General features: G+C 36.1%; 7 protein-coding genes across 9 annotated transcripts; 3 read left to right on the top strand and 4 right to left on the bottom strand.

The window, feature by feature from the left end:
- The first annotated feature begins 1,093 nt into the window (after positions 1 to 1,093).
- On the top strand, positions 1,094 to 5,203 carry LOC9308296 (flap endonuclease 1). 2 transcript variants are annotated; one of them, XM_021020878.1, is made up of 18 exons: positions 1,094 to 1,210; positions 1,306 to 1,422; positions 1,510 to 1,568; positions 1,669 to 1,728; positions 1,834 to 1,887; positions 2,002 to 2,050; positions 2,143 to 2,190; positions 2,306 to 2,371; positions 2,493 to 2,543; positions 2,683 to 2,802; positions 2,883 to 2,967; positions 3,077 to 3,158; positions 3,498 to 3,612; positions 3,701 to 3,757; positions 3,850 to 3,896; positions 3,979 to 4,033; positions 4,407 to 4,590; positions 4,805 to 5,173. In XM_021020878.1, the coding sequence occupies exons 1-17, from the start codon at positions 1,199 to 1,201 to the stop codon at positions 4,581 to 4,583; spliced, it is 1,254 nt and encodes a 417-aa protein (XP_020876537.1). In that variant the 5' UTR covers positions 1,094 to 1,198; the 3' UTR covers positions 4,584 to 4,590; positions 4,805 to 5,173. The 2 variants fall into 2 exon arrangements, with proteins under 2 accessions (XP_020876537.1, XP_020876539.1); XM_021020880.1 differs by lacking the exon at positions 4,407 to 4,590 and having other exon boundaries at positions 4,805 to 5,203.
- Positions 5,166 to 6,005, bottom strand: LOC9310382 (heavy metal-associated isoprenylated plant protein 2). Its single transcript, XM_002872180.2, has 3 exons — positions 5,830 to 6,005; positions 5,668 to 5,743; positions 5,166 to 5,578 (listed from the first exon to the last, which is right to left on the bottom strand). The coding sequence occupies exons 1-3, from the start codon at positions 5,839 to 5,841 to the stop codon at positions 5,322 to 5,324; spliced, it is 345 nt and encodes a 114-aa protein (XP_002872226.1). The 5' UTR covers positions 5,842 to 6,005; the 3' UTR covers positions 5,166 to 5,321.
- Positions 6,006 to 7,029: 1,024 nt separating this feature from the next.
- On the top strand, positions 7,030 to 8,457 carry LOC9308295 (probable germin-like protein subfamily 2 member 5). Its single transcript, XM_002874268.2, has 2 exons — positions 7,030 to 7,204; positions 7,788 to 8,457. The coding sequence occupies exons 1-2, from the start codon at positions 7,099 to 7,101 to the stop codon at positions 8,321 to 8,323; spliced, it is 642 nt and encodes a 213-aa protein (XP_002874314.1). The 5' UTR covers positions 7,030 to 7,098; the 3' UTR covers positions 8,324 to 8,457.
- On the bottom strand, positions 8,365 to 11,195 carry LOC9308294 (glutamate--tRNA ligase, cytoplasmic). The gene is made up of 6 exons (XM_021020877.1): positions 10,944 to 11,195; positions 10,773 to 10,872; positions 10,524 to 10,677; positions 9,359 to 10,446; positions 8,811 to 9,278; positions 8,365 to 8,729 (listed from the first exon to the last, which is right to left on the bottom strand). The coding sequence occupies exons 1-6, from the start codon at positions 11,081 to 11,083 to the stop codon at positions 8,520 to 8,522; spliced, it is 2,160 nt and encodes a 719-aa protein (XP_020876536.1). The 5' UTR covers positions 11,084 to 11,195; the 3' UTR covers positions 8,365 to 8,519.
- A 171-nt stretch (positions 11,196 to 11,366) lies between these two features.
- On the bottom strand, positions 11,367 to 13,513 carry LOC9308292. Of its 2 annotated transcripts, XM_002872177.2 has the most exons (3): positions 12,969 to 13,513; positions 12,112 to 12,432; positions 11,367 to 12,009 (listed from the first exon to the last, which is right to left on the bottom strand). In XM_002872177.2, exon 1 carries the CDS (start codon positions 13,380 to 13,382, stop codon positions 12,975 to 12,977), a length of 408 nt encoding a protein of 135 aa, XP_002872223.1. In that variant the 5' UTR covers positions 13,383 to 13,513; the 3' UTR covers positions 11,367 to 12,009; positions 12,112 to 12,432; positions 12,969 to 12,974. The 2 variants fall into 2 exon arrangements, with proteins under 2 accessions (XP_002872223.1, XP_020876540.1); XM_021020881.1 differs by having other exon boundaries at positions 12,112 to 13,513.
- A 1,832-nt stretch (positions 13,514 to 15,345) lies between these two features.
- Positions 15,346 to 17,342, bottom strand: LOC9308291. The gene is made up of 3 exons (XM_021020528.1): positions 17,216 to 17,342; positions 16,868 to 17,122; positions 15,346 to 16,040 (listed from the first exon to the last, which is right to left on the bottom strand). The coding sequence occupies exons 1-3, from the start codon at positions 17,294 to 17,296 to the stop codon at positions 15,540 to 15,542; spliced, it is 837 nt and encodes a 278-aa protein (XP_020876187.1). The 5' UTR covers positions 17,297 to 17,342; the 3' UTR covers positions 15,346 to 15,539.
- A 5,179-nt stretch (positions 17,343 to 22,521) lies between these two features.
- On the top strand, positions 22,522 to 24,231 carry LOC110227154. The gene has a single exon (XM_021020514.1). The coding sequence runs from the start codon at positions 22,522 to 22,524 to the stop codon at positions 24,229 to 24,231; it is 1,710 nt and encodes a 569-aa protein (XP_020876173.1).
- The last annotated feature ends 2,698 nt before the right edge of the window (positions 24,232 to 26,929 follow it).

Below are 26,929 nucleotides of genomic sequence, written 5' to 3'. Positions count from 1 at the left end.
TTGAAAACATCATTTAAGTTGAAATAAATAAAAAATCCTAAAACATAACTTAAAGTGATACAAGCGAAGTATTTGTCTTTGTAACCGTTTTTGTTATATCGTCATTTTGTTAAAATAAATCTATATTATATATATATATATATATATATTGAATTAATACATGTCATGCTAAAAAAAGGAAAACGTACGAAGATGATATCCAAAAAGAAAATTTCTAGATATAGATGTTTGTTTGTTTACGATGAGTTCTTGTGGTGTAAAGAGAGTAGGGTTTTGCATTTTTTTAGGAACGTTATTAGGATGTTGCATAAAGATAAAGTTAAAAAGTTTTTTGAATTAATTGTAACTTGGAGAAACGTGAAGGTGTTAACTAAGGACGTATCGTCATGAATTGCCTTGGATTTTTCCGTGATGCGTAATGAATATATGTACGTAATTCTCCATAAAATCCTGTCGGTGAGAGTTGTTTAGCGTAACTATATTTAAATGATCACGTACCACCACCGTTTCTTATACACAAAGATCATCAATAATGTGTTCACATAAAATAAAAAGCCCACGTACCACCATTCACCACCATTACGTTCTTTGGTTTGTACTCCTTGACCCATACGATCGATTCCCATGCACGAATAATGAAACCTCCCTTATTTATAGTTATAATTTGGCAACTTAAGTACAGTTTCGTTTGCTAGATATATGTACATGATTTTATTTCCTTATTTAACTAATGAACCATCCCACACCGTGAGGAAACCAAGAACAAACCTCCCTTATTTTATTTTTTTAAGGCTTCAGAGATCCAAAATCGGATATTAAAATGGATTTGTCTACAGCAAAAACGACAATACTGTATTGGTAGGAAAAAAATGCCAAAAGAAGAGTGCATGCACCCTTACATATATAACGAAACTCAAAGCATATATATGGACTAACAAAAAAAAAAAAAAAAAAAAAAAACATCTATGGACCATGACGGATACTCATACTAGCGAGGAATATAACCCATGGGCCTAAACCATATGATGGGCCCTTAACCACCTGATGGGCTCATGAGGTTTAAAGGCCTCATAAAGTTGACAAGAATCTAGCGCCCACACGTGTTGAGGAGGCGGGAAAACAACATCACCACCGGCGTCAGAGAGACCAAAGTCCCCTGAGAGAAACCTTCGCATTCGCTGCTTTCTCTGTAACCACCATGGGTATTAAGGTCTGATGGATTAAACATTAACCTCTCGTTTCAATTTTAGATAACGATTCCTGAATTCGATCTAATGCTTGTGTTTTTTTTGGTCGGATTTTTAGGGTTTAACGAAGCTTTTAGCCGACAATGCGCCAAGTTGTATGAAAGAACAGAAATTCGAGAGCTATTTTGGTCGGAAAATCGCTGTTGATGCTAGCATGAGCATTTACCAATTCCTTGTTCGTTCTCTTCTTCCCCTTTTGTATCAATCTCATTGCACACTTAATCACTCAGCGAGAGTTGTAATTTTTGTAATTGTGATTCAGATTGTTGTGGGAAGAACTGGGACTGAAATGCTCACTAATGAAGCTGGTGAAGTCACTAGGTTACTATTACTACTCTCTCTTTGTTTCCACATTTGTAAAAGTTTGGATCTTTTGGTTTGATGTTGTTATGTCTTTGTGTTTTTTTTTGGGTATATGTAGTCATTTACAAGGGATGTTTAATCGAACGATTCGTCTTCTTGAAGCTGGAATTAAGCCTGTGTAATGCCCTCTTACTACATTTTTTTTGGTACTTCCTCTGTTGGTGGAAAAGGTTTGCCTTTTACTATTAGTTTTGCTAAATTGGTTTTGAATCTTTTGGTGCAGCTATGTTTTCGATGGAAAGCCGCCGGAGTTAAAGAGACAAGAACTGGCAAAACGGTAGATTTTTATTATCCGGAGTGCTGCTTAAATTGAGTTTTAGCTTGAAGATGCTAAGATGAGTTTCTGAACTGTTGTTCACTATGGTTTTATCCAATTCTACTCTTGATTCAGTTACTCCAAGAGAGCCGATGCAACTGCAGATTTGACTGGTGCAATTGAGGTTTGTCACTCTTACTTGCCTTACGAGTTGCTTACCTAGCTTTATTTTACTAGTGAAAGAGCGTAATTCTTCAAACTATTTCATGCTGATAGGCAGGAAACAAGGAGGACATTGAGAAGTACAGCAAAAGAACTGTGAAAGTAATCTATTCGTTTCAATCTATGAATCATTGGACTCCTTAGTTTTTATGTCATCCACTTTAAAGCAATTGAATCTAGGACTCTTATTATACATGCATAATCTCCCACTCTCCAGGTGACAAAACAGCACAATGACGACTGCAAAAGACTCTTGAGACTCATGGGGGTGCCTGTTGTTGAGGTACTTATGTTATGTGCAGAGGCCCGAGGGTCTAAATCTCTTCTATTAACTTGTCTTTTTGGTAATCATATGAAATGGCTAAATTCTTGAAAAGAAGACTGATGTGGCTTCTTACATACAGGCCACTTCCGAGGCTGAAGCGCAATGTGCTGCACTTTGCAAGTCAGGAAAGGTCTGAATTCTTTTGTTTGTTCTCTTTTTGGTGTTTACTGACAGTCTAGACTCTCGAGTGACCACTGTCTTCAATCTTGTGTAAGTGGAAGTTTACACGGTATGCAATGCTTCCTTATGAAAAGCTTTTGTCTGTTTAGGTTTATGGTGTGGCTTCTGAAGATATGGATTCCTTGACTTTTGGAGCTCCTAAGTTTCTTCGCCACCTGATGGATCCTAGCTCCAGAAAGATTCCTGTCATGGAATTTGAAGTTGCTAAGGTTTCTCTCTCACACTCACTATTCTTTCTTCTACGTGTTAAGTAAATGAGATCATCTCTTATCTTGTGGTCTTGTTTCAGATTTTAGAAGAGCTTCAACTTACCATGGATCAGTTCATTGACTTGTGCATATTGTCTGGATGTGACTATTGTGACAGTATCCGAGGTATCAAGAGACCTTTTTTGTTTTATCCCTCTCAACTGTGGGCGATATAGATCAACATTGTGTTGGAATGGAGAACAGGTTAGAAACTAATATGTATTTTGTGCCACAGGTATCGGAGGGCAGACTGCGCTAAAGCTCATTCGCCAGCATGGATCTATTGAGACTATACTCGAAAATCTAAACAAAGAAAGGTTTAATTCTGTTGTATTATCTTAGACTAATTCGATTTGGGGCCTATATACTGATTTTATGATATAAAAGTTCAGACCAACCAATATGAGTGAAGGTTATAACTTGTGAATTTGTCTAGCTGGCTGTACATTGCATGTGCCGTTTGCTGAAAAAATTTCTCAGCGCGATGCAGTACCTTAGCCACATATCTAAGAGAAGCAGTTATCTGTCAATATGTAGTCAAATCTAAATTAATCCATCCTGTCACCTGTGTTGAGTTCTATCTTTCAACATCTGTTGTTACAAGAAACAATAGCCATAGTGCGATAAAGATGTTTACAGTTTGGTATTTTGTGTAGGTATCAAATACCCGAGGAATGGCCATATAACGAAGCTCGAAAACTTTTTAAAGAACCTGATGTCATAACAGATGAGGAGCAGCTTGATATTAAGTGGACCTCTCCAGATGAAGAGGTAGAAACCTAGTTCTCCCCTTTTCTGCTCCACCCATATTTTGGATTCTTCGGGGAATTTTCTTTGTTACTTCTTTTTTTCTCCCCAGGGTATAGTTCAGTTTTTGGTGAATGAAAATGGATTCAACATAGACAGGGTAACCAAGGTATGCTTCATGTAGTGTTATCATACTTTGTTCCATATTGGTGCAATGCTTTATTCTGAGAATATCGTGGATGATCTGAAATTCTTGTATAGGCGATAGAGAAAATTAAAACTGCGAAGAACAAATCATCCCAGGGCAGGTTTGCACCTTTCGAACAATATAGTAGTGATTATTAGCGTTTATTTCTCCTTCTATTCATTTCTTTCTTAAACATATTACAGGCTGGAATCATTTTTCAAGCCAGTTGCTAACTCATCCGTGCCTGCTAAGAGAAAGGTTTGTCTCTTTCAATCTTATATATGGTTGAACCCGTTAGTTCTTAAGCTCCTTTCTTTTCACTTGTACATGAATGTGTACGTCATATAATTCTTCAAGTGCAAAAGAAACACTGATTAGTAAATTAATTGGTATCTCTAAGGCTTTCCAAATATATTGTAAAACAACTCCCGATTCGTGGTACTTAAAACATCGATCCTCTTCATGCTTTCCGCCTACATCTTGTTATTATCAATTCACTGTCCATAGCCTGCCACAAACTCTTAACACATGTCCACAAATGAATGGAAATATATGTACACTTTACACACTTTAGGGAAACCTTATATGCCTAGTTGTCTCTGAGGTGATTCCTCAATATACTGGATCACAGGGTACCAAATGCTTGCTCCGGCAGTATAAACCAGCTATCAGCAATAAAGTCTCCTCTCTGCATGCTTTTGGATGGAACTCCTCCAAAAACATTGTTAGCATTAGGCTGTTTTCTCTATCCTGGGGTTTCAACCTTTCGGTTCAAATGGCTGGAGCTGGCATAGGCACAAGAATCTAAATATCCGGTGAACATTTAAAATTAATCTGCCATAATTTCTGTAGTTCTATCTAGCTATATGTTAATCATACAGCTGTGAGCAGGAAACTATTTTACATAGACTAAGTGCCTCCGTTCTTAAGATTCCTGGGATCAATATAACACTTTACTTTGTGTTTCACATGTTTCTGGATATACATCGATAATTTGGTGTTTATGAACTGTTTTTTACTTGCTACTAGGAAATCCCAGAGAGTACCACTAAAGGAGCAGCAAACAAGAAAACCAAAGGAGCTGGTGGAAGGAAGAAGAAGTAAATCACAGTTCTGCTGCAAAGATCTCATAAGAAGATCAATAAACTGTGATGCTTTTTCCTAGGTCTAAGTAGTATGTTTGCCTTTTGTTTTACCATGTCTCTGTAACGGTGGTTAGTCTTTGCTTTCTCGATGGTAGTATATTTAGTCAGGTCTGGACTTCGTTTGCATTGTTAGCGTTTTTGTGAAGGTATGATCATGAATTGTCTTTTGACAAGGAAAATGCTTGTGCTTTTGTTTTCATGCGCTAATTGTAGAACTCGATGTGATGTAAAAGAAAGACTCCAGGTTAAATGATGTATTATCTAATGATATTACTTGGTTCAAGAGGAGCCACTAACAAAGATTCATCACATAGTATGATATAACAGGATCACAAAAAAAAAAAATTATCGACTAAAGATTGCAGGATTTTACATGGAGACAAAGAGAAGAGAGACAGGATTCAAACGATGGTGCAGCCGCTTCCGCTCTCATAGGTATTGACTGATATCATGTCACGGGGGGTGTAATAGTAGTAAGGGAAACAAGGGTCCTTCTTGGGGTCTGGTTTTTTTGGGTCTGGTTTTTTTGGTGGTCCGACGCTGATTACTACTGGTTTCTGTTTAACCTTCCTAAGCTGTTCCGCTACGCAGACCGGATCCATAGTACCCACCACGGTTAGTATACCCTTCTCTTGATCCAGTGAAACTATATTCACACCTGCATTTCAAATCTCTCATCTTTTAATCGCATCTCTCATATATCCGCAGAATTCTTAACACGCTTTTTTTTTATAATTGAAACCATACCTTCTAGCTCTGTAACAGCCTCCATGATTGCATGTTTGCATTTCTCACAATCGATATTCACTTTGATCTCGATTTTCTGCACAAAACCGCGAATGATTCAAGAAAAGGGAAAAAAAAACTCGGATTCATTTCCGTATAAGTTAGTATGAGCATGTTTTTTACCTTAGTCGTCATGATGGAGAGATTAATAAGGATTATGGAATATTGATATGAATAGAGTAGAAGAAATTAGAAACATATAAATAGAGAGATTGATGATTGATCTTCATTTCTCAACATCTTCCTTTAATATAAGAATCGTCTTTGTAAACAGTTTGAGATTAAAAATATAAGCGACTTGACTTCGATTAAGTCTTTCTCCCAAACTGTTGCGTCAACGAACTTACTCTAGTTATATTTACTTAAATCTATTCATTTTGTATACACATATATCAATATATTTAAATAGAAAATATTAAATTAGGGTTTTACGTAGTTGATATTATAAATCTAATATGGACTCAAGTTGAACTTAGGACTTTTATCCATGAGGGAATTTGTTTAGCCATAAGTCTAACCATTTTGTTCACTTGTTCCTCTATTTAACATATTAATATGCTGTGTACTTGATAATGACAGTGACATTTTAGCGAACAATCTCTGTCGGCCTTTATCAGTCAGATACCGATGTAAAATTAAAACCTTCCAGAAACTAGACCTTAAATCAACAAATCTCCCCCGTTCGGCCTACGACTTAGGTTTTTCGGTTCGGCTAGTTCGGTTATTGGTTAGATTCGGTTCTCGGTTAATTTTGGCTAAATTTGATTTTTAGGTTAAGGTATTGGTAAAAACGGGTCTAATTTTGGTATAATCCATTCAAAAAATATTAATAATACCCGTCCTTCGGCTCAGCCAAGAGAACCAAAACCGGCCCAAAAACCAGAAATCTCGGTTCGCTTATTTATCCCAGCCCTAGATAAAATAAATGATCAGTTTGGATTTGGTTTGAGTCGTTTGACCAAAAACAAAACAAAAGTAGCTGAGTTATAACGAAATTACCAGCCAACTTCTACTTTCTATTTATTAATCCACACAAGTAATTTTTTAGAGTTTGGTTCTTAAAAATTTAATAATTTCCAGGAAAGATAAGTTTAATTTAGGTGAGTTTCCTCGTACGGTACTAACTAAAGCCAAATAGATTTGATGAGATGTCTCAATTCTCCAATAAACAACCCCCCTCTTAATCACAAAAATTGAAAATTAAAAACCTAATTTTGGCTAAATTAAGAATCAAAACCCACCTCTCACAAATTGGCCTAATAATATCCTTTTAACGCATCCTCAATGTTTATAAGAATACCAAATTCAAGGCATTTCTATTGTGAATTTATTCGTAATTATAAATTCATCAAAAACAAACTCTTTTCTGAAAAATTAACAACAACAACAATAATGGCGTCTTTTGCAACCCATCTTGTTGTTGTTGTTACCATGATGGTCGCAGCCGTGGCCGCCGCGGAGATGCTTCAAGATGTTTGTGTTGCTGATTTGTCTAATGGTATTGACCTCAATAACACCTTTTGTTTGAATCAATTTTACGTACCCGTGACATGCTTTGATTTCTTTGTTTATTCTTCGTTGGAAAAAAACGACTAAAGCTTTTCTTATAAACATTTTCATTATTTCCCTATCTTCATAGTTGAAAATTATATCATTAAGAAATTTGACACCAATTGTGATATTATGAAGCGAAGTTTTCTCATTTGTATTATACTTTATTTCTCTCATTTCGAATTTAGTATTGTATTATACTTTATTTCTCTCATTTCGAATTTAGTATTATATTATTCAAGAGTTTCCTGGAAATTTATGAGGATTTATAAAATGATATACTAGTATTAATCAAAATGCTAAATTAAAAAGTAGGTGGAAACATAGGATTGAAAGAAATCTTCAAACATTCTTTTTTTTCAATAGTATCATACCAAATATACATAAATTTTTGGAGTTAAATAAACTTTTTTTTTTTTGTCTTTTTTGTTCTTGTCAAAATTTATCTTTTGTTTTTTTTTTTTTGGGCAAAGTCAAAATTTATCTAAATATGTTTTTTTTGGTTCTCTTTTGATTTCTGAAAAATGAAGCGGTCAAGGTCAACGGATACACTTGCAAGGACTCAACACAAATAACACCGGAAGACTTCTACTTCAAAGGCTTAGCCACCATCGCCGCCACAAACACCTCCACCGGCTCAGTCGTGACCGGAGCCAACGTAGAAAAGCTACCAGGACTCAACACTCTCGGCCTCTCCATGTCCCGCATCGACTACGCCCCAAATGGCCTAAACCCACCTCATATCCATCCACGCGCCTCCGAGATCATTTTCGTCCTTGAAGGTCAGCTCTACGTCGGCTTTGTAACAACCGGCGGAAAACTCATCGCCAAATACCTTAACAAGGGAGACGTTTTCGCCTTCCCCAAGGGACTCCTCCATTTCCAGAAGAACATTGCCAACTCTCCAGCATCTGTACTCGCAGCCTTCGATAGCCAACTGCCTGGAACACAATCACTTGTGGCCTCTCTCTTTGGAGCTCTTCCTGACAACATTCTCGTCAAATCATTCCAGCTCAAACCCAAACAGGTTAAGAAGATCAAATTGAGATACACACCCAAGAAATGAGTTTGTTTTTGTCTCTATTGTAAACACTAAGCAAAGAAGAATGAATCAAGATAAAGTTTGCAACTTTAAACTATTATGAGATGAAAAATTAAGCACAGAACTGATAAAAGAGCTCTGTTTTTCATTGTCTTAAACCTAAGTAGCAAATTCTCAACACAATTTTCATAAAATGGGAAACACAAAAATAGTTCATTCATCACTTAGCCGCTCTTCCATCTGGAATCGAGAATAAGACGATGGGCTTTGAAGATTTGACAAATGGAACATCACATCTGAAATAGCCTTTCCTCTCAAGCTGAATCACATCTCCACATTTCAGATTCCTCATATTAGAATCACCAAGTGCCAAAGTTTCCTTCTTTGTGTTAGGATTCACAAAATCAGCAACTTCATCATCATCTTCGAGCTGTATTACAGCAAAAAACAAAGCAGCCATTTTGAGAGATAACAATATTGTGTAGAGATAACTGTATCAACCGATTTGTACCTTCTTCTTGGTGATTAAATAATCAAACTCAGTTAATGTGAGATTGACCAATTCATTGGTATCGGGAAGCCATGTGAGCTTTAGCTTTGTAGTCTTTACAGAACCTTGGAGATTCAGAACGCCAGATAATGCAGTGACACGACCCTCCTTGTCCTTTGTGATTTCCTTAACTATGGCATTTCCCCAATCCATCAAAGTTACTTCCTCACCAACGGATATTGCACTCGCATCAGCTTCCTCAATCCAAATGCTCTTGGTGAAAGTGGTCGCCTTTTCTCCAGCACCTTCGAATTTCTTGTGCTTTGGTATCAGGCGAACAAACGGCTCATCAGGACCATCTGTTAAGGTAAATAGTACACGACGCTCTGCAATCACAGCCGTGTGTCTAGGGCACACAGGATCAATTATTCTCTTATTAATAGACCAAAGTTTGTCCCATTCCATCAAATTTAGATTCTTCGAAGCCCCCTGTAAAAGAAAGAAATGAACAGAATTATTAGTACAGATCATTCGTAAGATACAAGCAACAACGAAAAAGAAAGGCTTACCTGCTCAAGAATGAACTGAATCAGAGCCTCGATTTTCAAACCTCTACGAACAATTCCTTGGACTGTCGGGAAGCGTGGATCATCCCACCCGTCAACCAATCCAGTCTGGACAAACCAGAGAAGCTTGCGCTTACTGAGAAGTGTAAAAACCAGATTTAACCGGCTGAATTCGTAAAGCTGAACCTGTCGTAATCCCATGTCCTCCAGAACTTTAAAGTACTGAGCATTCCGGTCATGATACTCACTAGACCGAAGGGCATGCGTTATCCCTTCAAGGGAATCGACAAACGGGCAAGCAAAGTCATATGTTGGATATATCTTATACTTATCCCCAATACGGTGGTGAGACATAGGGTTGCATCGATAATAAACCGGGTCGCGCATGGCTTTGTTGGGATCTTGCATGTTGAATTTCCCACGAACGCAGCACTGTAATCCTCTCTCACTTCCCGCAATCATTTCCTTCCATAGCTTCAAATTCTCCTCGACGCTATGATTCCTACATTTCGAATCAATCCCATCCATCCTCTCTTTCTGCATCTGCTCCCTCGGTGTGTCATCAACATATGCCTTACCCTCACGCATCAGTTTTTCCGCCATTTCCATCAGTTCAGGAAAATAGTCCGAAGTGTAAGTCACTCTCTCATACTTGATCCCCAAGGTCCCAATATCCTTCACAAGATTATCCACAAACTCATTGCTTTCTTTAGCAGGGTTAGTATCATCAAAACGCACAATCACTTCCCCTTGGTAACGCTCAGCGAAATACTTGTTCAGCAACGCAGCCTTAGCATGTCCAATGTGAAGATAACCACTTGGCTCTGGAGCAAACCGGAGTCGAACCTTTCCAATTTCTGCTTCCGGCAAGTCCACTTCAGGTTTGCTTTTATCCTGAGCATCTCCTTTCAAAGCTTGTTGGCTGTCTTTAGACTTAGGTGCAGCAACAGGCTTCCCTGAGCTTTTCTTCACATATGTTGCTAGAACCTTGTTAAGCAGCTCACTGTACTCGTCTAATATAGAATTGAACCATCTAACTAAACTCTGATACTTTTTCGACTTCCTCAAACTTTCCCATCTTTGGCCAGTTCCTACCAAAAGTTCAACTAATCAGCTTCAAATACAGAGAAACTCATAACAAAGAGTCAAAGATAATGAATATTCTTACCAGCAAGAGCTGACCAAATAGCAACATCAGCAATGGAAAGAGAATGACCAACAAGAAACGTACGACTCTCGAGATACTTATCAACACGACCACAAGCATTCTCAAACTCTGAACCAGAAGAGAAGACAGAAGCGTAATCTACCCACTCATCAATCTAATAATCACCCACAAGAAGAAGAAACAAAGTCAAAAGATTTTAAATTTACATCACAAGATTCATCCTTTCATGTTAATACAAAGAACCAAGACCTGAGAAGAATCAAAAGCATTGTTGCCATAGAAATCAGGAAGCGTATTCGCTGATCGACCAACATAGCGAAGAAGAACGGTGGTTCCACTCAATTTCCTCCTAAATCAAGAAAAAGGGTTAAACTTTCATAGAAATCAAAGAAGTAATCAGACAGAGAAAAGGGAAAGTACCCGTCGGAGAAGACAAAAGAAGGGACGGTGGTTACAGAGGCGGAGGAATCAATAGTGACCGGAGAAGCTGAGAGAGAAAGAGCAACGATGACTGAAAGTGGTGGACTTTCCGGTGGGAACGAGAGCTTTATCCCATCCATCTTTGGATCTAGTAAATCTCAAAGATCAATCTCAACAGAGAAACGAAATCGAGTTTGGCTAGAGAACGCCGGCGCTTGAGCTTGAAAGGGTTTTTGAGGTAAAACAAAATCGAAAAACGATTGGTTTAAATAACCAGACATAACCAGAATCCGGTTTTAGATTTTAGCTGTGGGCGGCTCCAAGTTATAAACTTTTCCTATGTTTAGTCCATAAAGTATCAATTTTTTTTTAACTCAACTTGGATTGAAGTAATAAAGTAGATAAATTTGGTATTCTTTGGTGTATTCAAAACTTCAAATGCATTCACATTCAAGCTATACAAATCATTATAGATCATTCCAAGTATACGAGCAGAATAATGCTTGAATCTATATATCATTTGCAAAATTCACAACTAGTAAGGGTATATAACAAACGCGCATCACGCAGGTTCATCGATAAGGCTTGAATGTCTATAAGAGTATGGTGACTGGACTATATCCGTAGTTATGACTAGTTTCTGTATCAGTATCTCTGCAGTAAGTAAACACGACCAGTTAACGATTTTACTTCGTGGAGGATGAGCATTGCTCTTCATAGAACTCCAAGGCAGAGGCAATTCAGAAAAGGTAAGAGGCATTACATATAGTTGAACTCAGTGTGCCATAGACTCATATATAAGAAACAATCAAAACAGTTAAAACTCTGCTCCTGTAGACCTAAGAAATCGGCAGTATCGATACTCAGTTCCGTTCAGGCCTACTGGAGTATTACAAAACAGAAAAACTCTGCCCCATTTACTCCCAAATCGTAAAGTAATCGTCTTGAAGTATTTCTTGACCTCATTAATTAAGTGATTTCAAAGGTTTTTTGTCTTTCCACAGACAGGTAAGCTTTTATCTTCTTTTGTGTCCATCAAAGGATTCCCATTCAAGTCTTTTCTTATCTATAAGAGATATGTGGACACCAAATTAGTCATGAAAATGTAGTAAAACACAACAGGTGATACTAAATCTTCCATTTTTTCAGAGAAGAAATTGTTTCTTACAAGATCGAGAATCTCTTGGTATGCTTCGGCATTGAAGTAAGTGTACGAGCTTCCACTATAGAAAACTAAGTTAATGCCTCTAACACCTGATCCAGCCATGTAGTTTTTACTAAAGAAAAAAGTCGCTCCAGTAGACCTAAGAATCGGCAGTATCGATACTCATTCAGCAATATCACTGAAATCCAATTCTTAATTGTTTCTTCCAGTCCCTCTGCTTTGAACTAATATGCTAAGAACTTAAGCTTTCTTCTTCAGTTCACAAAACCAGAAAGACTTCCTTCATTAAGGCTCTCAACTCTCACCAAATCCACAAACCAAACCCTACACAGACCACACGTCGTAAACAATCTCCCAAGGCATCTTATAAACCAACTCATCACGAACTGCTTTCTAACCAAGTCACAACAGGCCATACTCAGTCTTACAATAGTTATAGTAGACCTATAGACTTAGGCTTGAGCACCTAAAATTCTTCAAATAAACTCACTGCATTATCATCTTTCCTTTACCACAGTAGACATAGACAACAATCATCCACATTTACTATTATGAACTGAAAACAATCCAAATCTATATGTGTTAGACTTCCTAGAAAGCTAAAGAAGCAAGCTCAATTCAATGAAAACTACCAATAACAACTCTGCTATACGAATCAGAATCAAACACAAAGGCTCTGCATAAAGAATCACAATTGGACTAAAACATAAGAAAAAACACTCATATGCAATTTGATGAATTTAATCCAGAAGAGAGATTCTATACAAATTGATCCAAAAACAAAAACCAAAACCAAAAAATCTATAAATAATAAGAATCAACCAACAACCCCAATCCCAATCCCAATAAATCAAACTTACAAATATTCACCGATGTGGATTACACTCATCAGAGCAGAAATCATTAGTCTCTAACATAACTCTCATCATCTCATGACTAAACCTTTCATCATTAGGATCAGAAACTGGAGACAAAACCGAATCAGCATCATCATCATCATCACCATCCCTCTCTCTCCTTCGAGGTCGCATCATCACACGAAAGCATCCACCTTTACGCGACCCTTTTGGCGATTTGGGTTTCTTTCGAAACTTGGCTATAAATCGATTCTTACTCTTCGTTACCAATTGATTGGTGCTATCCAATTGATTATCATCATCATCAACGATTGTTACATCTTTCTTCTTCTTCTTCTTCCTTGTCGTCTTCGTATTGGTATCGTTATCGACTCTGTTTTGTTCATTTAACGAAATCTCACTGTGGTTCCCAGGCATTAACCAAACTCAAGAAAGATTCCGACTTTTTCAAAACCCAGAGAGAGATTTGATCGGTGAGAATTGTGTTTGCTTTTGTGTTGTTGTTGTCTTGTCTCTCTTCTTCACTTAGGTTTTTCCCCAATCAGAAAAAATCTTCGCTGGCTCACAATTAATTTGTGAATTTAACGACTTTATTAATTTATTAATTAATTCATTAGATTCGGTATATCGCTGTTTTTTATATGGAAATGTTATTTATTATTATTACTGTTTTTTTTCTCTCCATGAAAGATAAATTGTTGTTGCCTGAGAAAGAAGATTTTATTACTGTTTTAGGTATCTTTATTTAACCAATTTGAGATATAGAACACGTTTATACTTTGCCATTGTTGTTTGTTTAATTAGTTCTTCCAAGCAAAAGTTACCAAAATTGAACCGGATCTCGATAAAAGGAGTGAGTAGTTACGCCGGCTTTATTCTCTCTATATTCGATTTCAGTTTGATTTTCTGTAGCATTTTTTAATGTCAAGGGGATATATTCTATTAGAGGGTGTACATACATTTTTCTTGTTTACGGTTTGGTTTTTGTTTGGTTAGTCCAACCATGAACAGAAATCTATTAACTTGAAAAAAAAGTTTCTTATTTTCGTCATTCTTCAAGTTTAAGTGCACACTTAACTACACGGGTTAGTCTAGTTTTTCCCCGAATCGAAAGCCTTCCCCTAATAATCTGAAGGGAACGGGTGAGAATATAGTTCAGACTAACCTCAATTCTATATAGAGTAGTCCACACAGTTGTGGTCTAGTGGTAAGGGAGAATTGGGGAAAGGTTGGAAGGAACTAACCAAGGTTCGATCCACCTTGGAAACAAAAATCACATTTGTGTGGAAAGTCTAGGCTTAGGCCTTGGTCCAAGCAATTCACATGGTATCTGGGATCATGCTAACTGGATATCCCCGGGCATTAGTCGGAAAGCATTCCAAACTTGGGGTTAGGCAGTATAGTAGTCCAATACGTAGGTGTTGGCGACGAGTCCACATGGTATCACTTTAGTGTATTCCCCCGGAGCTGACCGGATCAACCGATCGGGTATATCAAAAAAAAAAAAAAAACTATATAGAGTAAACCAAGAGAAAACATATTCTTTCGGACTGTCATATTTAAAGTAATTATTGATTTCAAATCGCAATTTTAGAGATTAATTGGATAGAATTTTATAGATTAGGTGGAATTTGGAAGATGAAAAGTATATGGTGAATTGAGTAGAAGTTGAAAGTACAATATGATCCTAGTTGAAGGCATATATTACAGGTGGATTGCTACATACAGTTTTTATTTTTTTTATCAGCAAATAATTTATTTTTTTGTCAACGTAGATTTTAACTCTAAAATTTGGTGGACGCAACAAAATTTACGCTCACTAGTTTACTCTAATATAACATACCAGTGTTGGATTTGTCCAAACAAAAACATATTTTCATCCGTAGTAATATGAAAGAGGGAAATTGTATAGCATTAATCAGGTTAATCTTATACAATTTTCATTGGTTTAATTTGGCTTTATTTTACTAATATGTTCTTTTAGAATTTAGAAGAAAAAAAAATTCAAATTTTACTCTTTTATATAGAGTTTGGTTAGAGTTTTAATTTGTTGAAAGTTTTTGTTTGTTTATCTTAGATTGGTTTTCACAACACTATTTTGTAGTTGTAGACCTAGGAATGGATCTAAAAGTATTTTACTGGTGGGAAAATAGGTATTTTATATTTATAAAATTGTCGATGATAAAAAAATATTTTCGTATATCTTAGGTGAAAAACTTTATCATCATCTTCGTCCCTATATTTACGTACTGCTGTTTCTTTATTTGTGTGCCCTCTTTTTGTTAATGCGAAGTTTTTAATTTTTGTTCTGCTAGTTTAATTTTCTATTGGTTGATTAAATTAGTTAGGTAAATATAACATTATACAAAAAAAAAAATGATTTAGGTAAAGCACTTAGAGGGTGAATTATATTACCATTATCTTTGGAAATAAAAGTTTACAACAACATATAGTCTAAAGTAAAATTGGCACACTTCAACTTGTACATGACTTTGAGAAATCTATAACACTTATTTTAGAAACATTAGAAGAGAATCTCACATCCTCCGAATCTTATGGGACAAAGAAAGATCTTCAATGCTTCAACGAAGTGATGTTTCGACGAACGGATGATAACATTTTCGTTGACATATAGTTTTGGTTGAATGCAATAACGTCACTGATTCCATGGCAAGATATACGAGAATTCTGACAAACATTAGGAGTAACAATCCTCGCATTGTTCACATAAATCCCGGACCCTCCAGATTTTGTGATGGTGAACATTTTATCAGAGAGGCTACAAGGAACAAGAGTTCTGTTTGGAAAATGAAGCATGTGATTGATCATAAGCCATGCCGGGATGGTATGTTTTAGGATAAATGTCTCAAGATTCTCTGGAGTAATGTCTGCATGAGAAATATCGTTGTCGCTAGGCATCAAGAAAGTAATATCTGTGTTCCTGAAGTAATTTGTATCGTTGAGGAAACGGAGAAGGATGACAAAACCGTTGTAAGATTGCCTTCTCATGTCGGTCATGGCAGAGATGAGATCGGTTTGGTTGTAGTTGTCATGTCTCAATATGAGATGTGGAGGCTCGGTGGATGCAAGAATCGTAAGAAAAAAGAAAAACAAAGGAACTATAACTAGGGAAAGATTTTTCATACTAGCTGATATTAGAATCATCACTCTATAGTTCTAGAATTTGAAAACAAAGTTATATACTATGTGGGGGAAGAAGAAGTTCATGATCTTTGCGAGTTAATACTAAACCGGCAAGAGTTTCGTAGTAATTAGTTGATCCATGGTTGATTCATGACTTCAACTTTTTTCATCTTTTAAGTGTGATCAAGAATACTCGTGTGGATTTTCTCTCTCTTTCTCATACTTCATCCATTTCATATAAATATATCTCATTTTATGATTTCATTATAAATTTTGACTGATAAAATATATGATTTGTCCATACTTAAAACTAATAAAATATGTAAAATATATATTTTAAAAGAATCAAAAATCAATATTATTTTTAGAAGTACAATGAAAAGTTTAACTTGTTTTAAAATCCGTTCGAAAACGTTAAAATGACACTTATATTGAAACGGATAGAGTCGTAGCTTTTTGATTGAGAAGCTCTTGAGGATATGTTAGTGGTTATAACTTCCCTAATCTCCCACAAACGCTTTTAGGAGTGGCCATGAGACAACAAATTAAACCCTAGGCCAGAATTGCACCAAACTATATGTGCTAAACTACATAAAGAATCTCTACTAGAGATAGAAAAGAGAAAACAAACACAAAACTGCGTTACACCATAAGTATAACCGAAATAAATACACACATATATATACATCCACAGTCAAGAAAATAAAAGAAAATAAAGAAGAAGAAAATTAGGAGTTGAGAGAGGTTTAGTGAAGAACAAGATCATTAAACCCGCGTTTAGAGGCTAAGCCGATTACACACAACATGTAAAACACTTTCCCACTCTTCACTTTTGCTTTTACTATTGCCTTTCCTTTCTCCACTTTCATCTTAGCCTTAATCAACATTGGCTTCTGCATCTGCGAGTCTCCTAACCGCTCTCGCTCTTCTACTTCCGGTTCCTCTTCTATCGTCTCGAGCCTCCCCTTAAGTATCTCCTCCAAGTCTTTCCCCAACTCACATATCCTCTTATTCTGTCAAAATCACAAAACACTTCTTTTAAAATTACATGTCTAATATTGAAAATATACGAATCCAAAATCTCGAACCATTTTTGCTACATATACCTCACAATCACGATTTAAGTTCCTCTTGCTCATCCGTCGATGTACAACCCACCACATCTTCCTATACACCAAACTCCTCATATAACCTTTCTTGCTTCTTCAAAATTCTTTCTTCTTGTCACATCAGTTTCTTTTAAAGATTGCAGAAAATGTGATGGCTTTCACCAACCCTTTTACAGCTTTATAATGATACCTATTGATTCTCTCAAAGTGACCAAAAAAGTTTGTTACTTTACAGACAAGCTTCAATCTTTAAATGTGTTGCTTCTCATTATAGCACATATTAAAAAAAACGAGGTGGTTGTCACAAATCATCACATTCTGTTTTGTAAAGTCTTTATGTTCTGTAAAGTGATCATCTCCTTTATCATGCTATCTCTCTTCTTGCCTTTTTTTATTTCTTTCTCTTCCTTAATTGATGTTTTATTAGTCACGCTTAATCTCCAGCAATTACATTAAATAATCTTTTTGCGAGGATTTACTAGTCTATTGCTTATATTGTCATGGACTAATCCGAGACATAATAAGGGCATCTCCAACTCTACTCTATTTTAGAGTAAAAATGCAAAATTCTTCTCCAACCCTACTCTATAATTGACTCTAAAATAGAGATTTCTGCAGATTGACTCTATATATAGAGCAACTCTATTCTCAACTCTATTTTTGAGTTCAACTTTTTTATTTATACTTTAGTCCCTCAAATTTAAACTTTTTTATTTAATACATATAATCATTTTATAAACAACAATTACAACACATAGCTTTATAAACTTAACAAGCAAACAAGTACTAAATTTAAAATAAACAACATAAGAAAACTAAAACATAAAACTAGTAATTTAATAGTCCGATAAATTGCTTGTAGATCCGCCAAGATAGTTAAAATATTGTCCAAATGAAGTAGATGGAGGAGGAGTTTTTCTATCTTGATCTTGTTGTTGGACACGTCGTTTTTGTAAAATCCGTGCTTGTTCACTCTCAAAATATGCCCGAACATATGGGTTTTGAAAGGAATTCAAATCACATTTATTTTGTTTTCTTCCCTTAGCTCATTCAAAGCATAATATCCGGTTTCAAGAGTTTCTTGGTAGATTTAAAAAAATCAAAGATAAAGAAGCTCATTTCTCACTACGAAATGTTTTAATTGATCATATGTAGGAAAAATATTCTAATGGTGTTATTTAAAATAAAATTTGTAATGTTTTATTATTGTTATATGATGTAATGTTTTTTTTAATAAATAATTAGTGTTTAATTTAAATAATTTCATATTTTATGGAAATTTTGCAAATTTATAATATATGGGGTCAAATTGTAAATTATATAATTAAAAGGCATTAGTATATAAAATAGAAATAGAATATTTCTAAGAATATTCTTTTTTAGAATAAAAAATAGAGACATTGGAGAGAAACCCTCCTCTAAAATAGAGTAACTCTATTTTAGAGTAAGATATAGAGCTCTATATTGGAGATGGTCTAATGCTGTATAATGAACTTGGAACTCGAAGAGCATCACACACGCTAAAAGGGTTTCGGTGATTTGCAAAACAACAATCTACATAAAAAAATTCTGAAATGAAATAATAATTTAGTCATTTATATAGGTGAAAAAGCATATTTACAACTATATATAAGATATGTATTTTCTGAGACTGGTAGTCGATCGATTGGTGTTCCTTACAGATTTTGCACTTTTGTCTTTCTCGATCAGATGCTGAATTCATGTTCCTTAGCCCCCAGACTGTCTCCTAGATTTATATTGTGGAAACTATTATGTCGTTGGACTAAACCAATTTGCACCAGAGGCCAAGCCACGATTCCAACATCCATTTTAAGATTTGGTTCCTTTATTGGTTGTGTTTATTTTCTCTAGACTTACCAATTTGAGAATTAGTTGTATGAGAAGATAGTCTATACTTGATTGTATCAAAAGTTTTGAATTTTGAAGATAGGTTTTGCTGAAGATTTTATTTTCAGCATCTCTTTGCACTTCTTGTGTTTTATAGATCAGTGGATAGACTTCTAACAAGTACACATGGTTAATGGCTCATAATGACTCAAGTAGAAATTAATTTTATTCTTTTTGTACCTAAAATATTACAATTTTTTAACATAAATGAATAAATGATCTTATGTCATCTATAAGATAAATAAAAGATCATATTAAAAACTAACTATGTGTTGTTGCTAAGCCCATATATGAAGTTTCTCTTGACCAAAAGATTTGTGTTATGCTAATCGCCTAATCAGGAGCTCTCTCTCTCACGTACGTTAGAATCCTGTGGGTTAGTGTATTTTTTATAACTTACATCAACAACGGTGTTCATGTGATGTTAATGTTACAAATCATAAAAGTAAAAACGATATTATGTATATGGGTATTATAAGGTTCTTTGAGGACGAGACAGGATTTAGATGTATTTCAAACTGAAGATGCATTTAGCTATAAACATAGTGCTACGTTCCTCTTAGAGATGAGGAGGTAAATATCTTCTGTTATTTATTTGGTTTCAACACCCAATTTAAGCAAGGTAAAACTATCAAGTATAGATAAAGATGCAGCCAAAACCTACAATATTTAGAATAAATTTTTGTTAGTATAATCTATATATATAATGGGAGAGTTCTCTCTCCATATAAGGTGTCCACATCAGCATCCACATCATCATAACTTATTTATGGAACACACATAACTTATCTATTAAAATTAAAGAATATGAAAACTAAATTTAATTCCATTTTTATATTATTATTTTTCATGAAAGAAAGACATCAATTTCAAAAAATAAATCAAAGTATAAAAAATGAAATGATAAAAATACAACACAAAAAAATAGAGAAAATAAATGTCAATAGAAAGTGAATAAACATAAAAATTTAGATAGTTCGATCTTTAAATTAGATAGCAAATATAATAGTAATGCTAGATTGTAGAGATTTTAATTAGAAATAAGGAAAAATTGTTAATTTACACATATTTTAAATTTAGAATAAGTTACACATTTTAGGAAAATAAATATATAGAGTACTATTTAGAATTATGATATACGTAAAATTATATGTCCGAAGAGCTAAAGTGTAAAGTTTGATGTTGAAATTCGATGTCTTTGAATATGAACAAGTCCATATATGAGATTTTTAATCTAGGAAGCAAATTTTACATACATCATAACACGATAAAAGATATATACGACAAAGTGGATATATCCACAAGATTTTATGACGTTCACTTCATCAAGAACCTCATGCAACTCATCAAAAAAAAAAACTGAGTATTGCAAGATATGAAGGAGGAAATATTTATAATTTGCCTTGATAATAAATTCACATATCAATATATTATATGTGAGCCAATATCAAGTGAAAAGAGAGTAGACTGTTGGAAGCGAGCGCATCGTGGAAGATGACGGAAGAAATGGTAATGAAAAAGTGTTTAAAAAAAACTATTTAATCTTAGAAAGATAATGCACACGACTAAAGATGTGAAAAAATGAGTTCTAAAAATATACATGACATAGATTAGTGGACGAATTATCGGATTCATCGCCGGACTTCTCTACAACATACTATGTATTGAATTGTTACTTTGCCAATAAAATAATATTGTCGCTAATATTTCTGTTGTATATAACTTACAATAAGTTTAGTTTTTAAAATTTGAATGATTATATTTATATTCAACAATTTACAATGATAAAATATTTTTAACTAAAAATCCTGCGCATTGCGCTGGGCACAAAATCTAGTATTATAGAGTTCAAAAGTCATGAACATTTAAATAGACAACTATTCATATAAAAAGTTATGAAGAAAAAATAAAATGAAATATAGTGAAGAGACGTATCTAAATGAATAGATGCAACTATAAAGACGCAACCATAAACTGAAAAAATACGATTATAATTAAAAAAAAATAGAACTGTCCCAAAAAAATAACCATCAATATTTTAATGAAAAGATGCGATAAAAAGACATAACATAGAAACAATAACCGTAAATATTTTATCGGAAATTTACGATAGAAAAAAACACAACCAAAAAAATATTTGTCAACGAAAATAGTAACCGTCAATATTTTAACAAAGAGTTGTGATAAAAAGACATAACCGAGAAAAAATAACTATCAATATTTTAACGAAGAGTTGCGATAAAATGACACAACCGAGAAAAAATAACCGTCAATATTTTAACGGAAAGTTGCAATAAAAAGATATAACCAAAAAAATAACCGTTGATATTTTCGCGGAAAGTTCCGATAAAAAGATACAAACGAAAAAAGTAACCATCAATATTTTAACAGAAAATTATGATAAAAAGACACAACCGAAAAAATATCCGTAACGAAAAAACTAACCGTCAATATCTTAAAGAAGAGTTGCGATAAAAAATACAACCGAGGAAAAATAACCGTCAATATTTTAACGAAGAGTTGCGATAAAAAGACACAACCGAGAAAAAATAACCGTCAATATATTAACGCAAAGTTGCGATAAAAAAAAGACACAACCGAGAAAAAATAATCGTCAATATTTTAACGGAAAATTACGATAAAAAGACACAAATGAAAATAGTAACCGCTAATATTTTATCGGAAATTTGCGATAAAAATATACAACCAAAAAATAACCGTTAACTAAAAGTATAACCGTCAATATTTTAACGAAGAGTTGCAATAAAAATAAACAACCAAAAAATAACCGCCAATATTTACAAAAAGTTGCGATAAAAAGATGCAACCGTTCAGATGTGCAAAAGGCATTTATTGAGATTGCTTGATTAATAGCAAAAACATTTTACTAATAGATAAGAGAAATACATGTATGCCTAAATGTGTACATATTTTGGTAGTTTAATTTCTAAAACTTTATATAATTGCTTTACTAATAAAAAAATCTTTAATAATATAAAAAATAAGAGAAAATCACACATCATATTTGTAATATGTTTTAAACCAAATTTTATCATATAAACTTTTTTTTCTTATTAAAACAAAATCTTAAATAACAGAAATGATACTAAAATTATAAATATAAGAAAATTTGTGTTAATAATAATTTTTAAAAAAAACATTATAGTATGTTTGCATTACTAATAGCAATCTATAGCTACTTAAATTACTAACCCTAAAACTATATTTAAACAATCGTTAACAACAAACCCCAGCGTAATGTAGATAAATTATACTAAGGATATCAAACGGAGCTTTCTCTCTCTGGAGAACCTTTTTGCGATTAGATTTTCTTAACCCTAATCGCGCAGCCGCCGCCGTCGGCCGGCCCCCCGCCGGCAGATGAGAATCTTCCAATGCCAAAGAAGAAAAAGTCTTCGAGGTCTGTTCGGGTTTCTGTTCCTTCTAAGTTCGCTCGCGTTCTAGCTTGTTCTTCGGGGTCGGGTTCTCAAGATGAAAGGACTTCTGTTCCGGTCATCGATGGGTCCTTCTCTCCTTCGGTTGTGGCTGCGGATTCTCCTAATCCAGTTGAGATGAAGAGTGAGCTTACTCCGTCTCCTGGGGTCTCGTTGGGGTCTCCGATTTTCACTTCAGTTTCGATTCCTCAAGTTCCAGCCGATTTGGTTGAGGCTAAGGGCAAATCTGCTCAGCTTCCCGAATCAAAGGATTGTATGTCTTCGGCTTCTTGCCTAGTGTCTGAGATCTCCTCCACTGTGGCTCCAAGCAATGCATCTCCAATTGATGTTCACAATTCCTCAAGCAGCCTACCTCTGTTGGCTGAGACGATTCCTTCCTCAATTGATCTTCCGTGGGCTTCTAAGTTTAAAGCTTCCCTCAGAAACTTGAAACAGATGGATCCTCCTTCCTTCCTTGAAGATGGTACACCAGTAGTGGTGGCTCCTCCTTCAGTCCTTTTGAAATCGGCTGCGATGTGGAAAGGACATATTGTTGCCCAGTTTCATGGCTTATGTCCTCCTCCAGGGAAGATATTCACCGACTTGAATCCGATTTGGGGTAAGTTTGGTAACATAACGGTCAGAATTTTCTCCGACACTGCAGCGCTCATCTACATACCTTCGCCAAATACGAGACAGTGGGTTGTGGACATTGGGTTTTGGCAAGCAGGTAACTGTTCGTGTACTTGTTATCATTGGTCCCCAGACGGTCCTCTCGAGATAAAGGAGCTTCAGACTGCTCCAACTTGGGCAATTTTAAGGAATGTCCCTCCTCAGCTTTACTCATTAGAAGGAATCAGTGTGATTGCTAGCGGTATAGGCGAGCCACTGCATACGGAGAAGTCCTGGTTGGACCCGGTAAACATTGGTTTCACAAAGGTGAAGGTGGTTATAAACTTGGAGTCGACCTTGCCTTCTACTGTTGTTGTTCGGGATGTGCAAGGTAATATTGCTAAGGTTAAGGTGGAGTATCCTCGACCTCCCCCGAAGTGTTTGAACTGTGGGAGATATGGTCATTTGCTGAGTCGATGTCCAAAACCACTGCAGAAAAAACTCCCTTACAAGAAAGTCAAGCCTGCAGGGTCTAAGGAAATTAATCATCCTACTATCTCTCTTAATCCTTCACAAAGGACTGTTGGTAACCTGGGGGTTGATGAGGGTTCGAAGGGTGAAGCTGCTTCATCAAAAACCAAAAGGAGACGTTCTCGGTCCAAGAAGCGTTCTTCTAGTTTGCCGCCAAAGTTGATTGGACCATTACTTGATCCTAAGGCAAAGAATAGTTCGGGGACGGCTACTGGAGCAAAGCTGAAGTGGGTAGCGAAGTCGGATATAAAGCCTACTTCTCATATCCAATCCAGTAGTAAGCCCATTCCTGTTGAGGGTCTGAAGTTAGTGGTTCAGAATCAAATGCCGGTGGAGAAAGTGGAGAGTAAAGCAGAAATAGACAAGGTTCAGGTTCCTGCTTTTCCCTTCCCTCCTGACTGGGACAGTTTGTCAAATAAGTCAAAGAAAAAACAATTAAAGATCTGGCATAATCGGGTGCGGTCTGCAAATCTGATAGCTCAAACAGCGGTTCGGGATGAAGTCCCGATTGAACCGTCTCTTATCTGAAAGCAGGGCTTTCACAAAACCTTTTGTTATATATATGACGATATTTTTTTGGAATATAAGAGGCTTAAATAGCCGTTCTCGTCAACGTGTTGTTAGAAGCTGGGTGGCTTCAAATAATCTTTTAGTCGGTTGTTTTTTGGAAACTCATGTGGCTCAGAATAATGCTAGCGCTGTTTTGGCTGCAACTTTGCCGGGATGGCGGATGGATAGTAATTATTGTTGCTCTGAACTTGGGAGGATCTGGGTTGTGTGGGATCCGTCAGTTTCAGTTTTGGTGTTCAGCAGGACTGATCAGTTGATGATGTGCTCTATTAAGATACCTAACATCTTGCAGTCCTTTGCTGTTACTTTTGTTTATGGAAGAAATACAGAGGTGGAGAGGAGACCTCTTTGGGAAGACATTTCTAGGTTGGCTGCTTCCTCTCCTTTGTGTGAAACGGCTTGGATTTTGGCAGGGGATTTCAACCAGATTGCTTCTTTAAATGAACATTACTCAATTATTCATTCAAATTCGTCGCTGAGGGGACTTGAGGACTTTCAATCTTGCTTGAGGGACAATGATTTGGAGGACATACCTTCCCGAGGTCTGTTCTACACTTGGTCTAATCACCAGCCCGATAATCCTATAATCAGGAAACTGGACAGAGTAATAGCTAATGGAGAATGGTTTTCTACATTTTCAAGTGCTACTGCTATCTTTGATCCACCAGGCGACTCAGACCATGCCCCTTGCATCATCCAACTTGACAATCAACTGGCAGTCTCTAAGAAATGTTTCAAATATTTTTCCTTCTTGGCTTCTCATCCTCAGTTCATGAGCATCATCAAAAACGCCTGGAGTGCTGAGACTACAGTTGGTTCTGCAATGTTTACGCTTGGTGAACATCTCAAGGCAGCAAAAAAGGCGTGTAGGTTGCTAAATCGGCAGGGTTTTAGTAACTTGCAACAGCGCACTAAAGAGGCTCTCACTGCCCTAGAAGATATCCAATCCATGATGATGACTAACCCTTCTGCTTCCTTATTCAGGGAGGAGCATGTTGCTAGAAAGAAGTGGGATTTCTTTGCGGTTGCATTGGAGTCTTTTTATAGACAGAAATCTCGTATCAAATGGCTTAAGGAGGGAGATGCTAATACTAGATTTTTCCACAAGGCGGTTTTGGCTCACCATGCAAAAAATCTGATCAAATATCTTAGAAGAGAGGATGGGGTCAGAGTTGAGAATGTTGATCAGATAAAGGGTATGTTGGAGGTGTACTACACTCATCTCTTGGGGTCGGCTAGTGACAATGTTACTCCCTTCTCTGTGGATAGTATCAGGTCTCTTCATCCTTTCAGGTGTGATCAGGCTCTTGCTGAAAAAATCTCAGCCATTCCATCTGATGAAGAAATCATCCAAACTATCTTCTCCATGCCTAGAAACAAGGCTCCGGGGCCTGATGGTTTTCCGGCTGAGTTCTTTTGGGATGCTTGGGAAGCTGTAAAAGATTGTACTCTCGCTGCGGTTAAGGAGTTTTTTAGAACAGGTCACTTGCTCCGGAAATTTAATACAACGGCCATCACTCTTATTCCAAAGGAGATTGGAGCAGACCAATTGGCTCAGTTTAGACCAGTTGCATGTTGTAACACCATCTACAAAGTCATAACCCGTCTAATTTCTAAGAGACTCAAGCTATTCATTTCTCAGGCTGTTCAAGGAAATCAAGTAGGCTTCATTAAAGGACGTCTGCTATGTGAAAATATCCTTTTAGCGTCCGAATTAGTGGAGAATTTTCAACTCAATGGGGAAGTAACTAGAGGCTGCTTACAGATAGACCTCACGAAAGCTTATGATAATGTGAATTGGGAATTCCTAATCAACATTCTTGTTGCCCTTGATCTGCCTCCTATTTTCATCTCTTGGATTAAGGTTTGCATAACTACTCCTTCTTATAGCATTGCCTTAAATGGAGAGCTTGTTGGATTTTTCCAAGGTAAGAAAGGAATAAGGCAAGGAGATCCTATGTCGTCCCATCTTTTCGTCTTGGTTATGGATATATTGGCCAAGTCTTTGGATCGAGGAGCGGTCAATGGGCTTTTTGTTCCTCATCCTCGATGCTTCGCTCCTCTGATTACGCATCTTAGCTTCGCGGACGATGTGTTGGTTTTCTTTGATGGCTCTGATTTTTCTATTGGTGGGATTCTTAATATTTTGGAGGATTTCAAGAAAGGTTCTGGTCTGGGAATTAATTTGAGTAAGACTGCGCTGCTTCTTGATGGAGGAGACTTTGAGAGGAACAATTTAATTTCGGAGAGTTTTGGTCTCACGCACGGCGCCTTGCCTGTCCGATACTTAGGGGTCCCTCTTAGTGCGCAAAAAATGAAGAAAGTGGACTATCAGCCCCTCCTTGATAGAATTAACAGCAAGTTCTCCTCTTGGACTGCGAGGCATCTTTCCTTCGCTGGGAGACTTCAGTTATTGAAATCTGTGATATACTCTACTATTAATTTCTGGCTGTCTATTTTCTTATTACCAAATCAGTGTATTCTCAAGCTTGAGCAGATGTGCAACGCCTTCTTATGGAAGGGGGCTCCTAATTCGGCTAGAGGTGCTAAGATTGCTTGGGAAACTGTGTGTACTTCCAAAGAATGTGGTGGTCTTGGCCTCCGGAGATTAGCTGCATGGAACAAGGTTCTGGCTTTAAAATTGATATGGCTTATT

This window comes from Arabidopsis lyrata, assembly GCF_000004255.2.
Source record: "Arabidopsis lyrata subsp. lyrata unplaced genomic scaffold ARALYscaffold_6, whole genome shotgun sequence".
Taxonomy (NCBI): Eukaryota; Viridiplantae; Streptophyta; class Magnoliopsida; order Brassicales; family Brassicaceae; genus Arabidopsis; species Arabidopsis lyrata.
The sequence above is the reverse complement of the archived record's forward strand: the minus strand, read 5'-3'. Positions and strand labels throughout refer to the sequence as shown.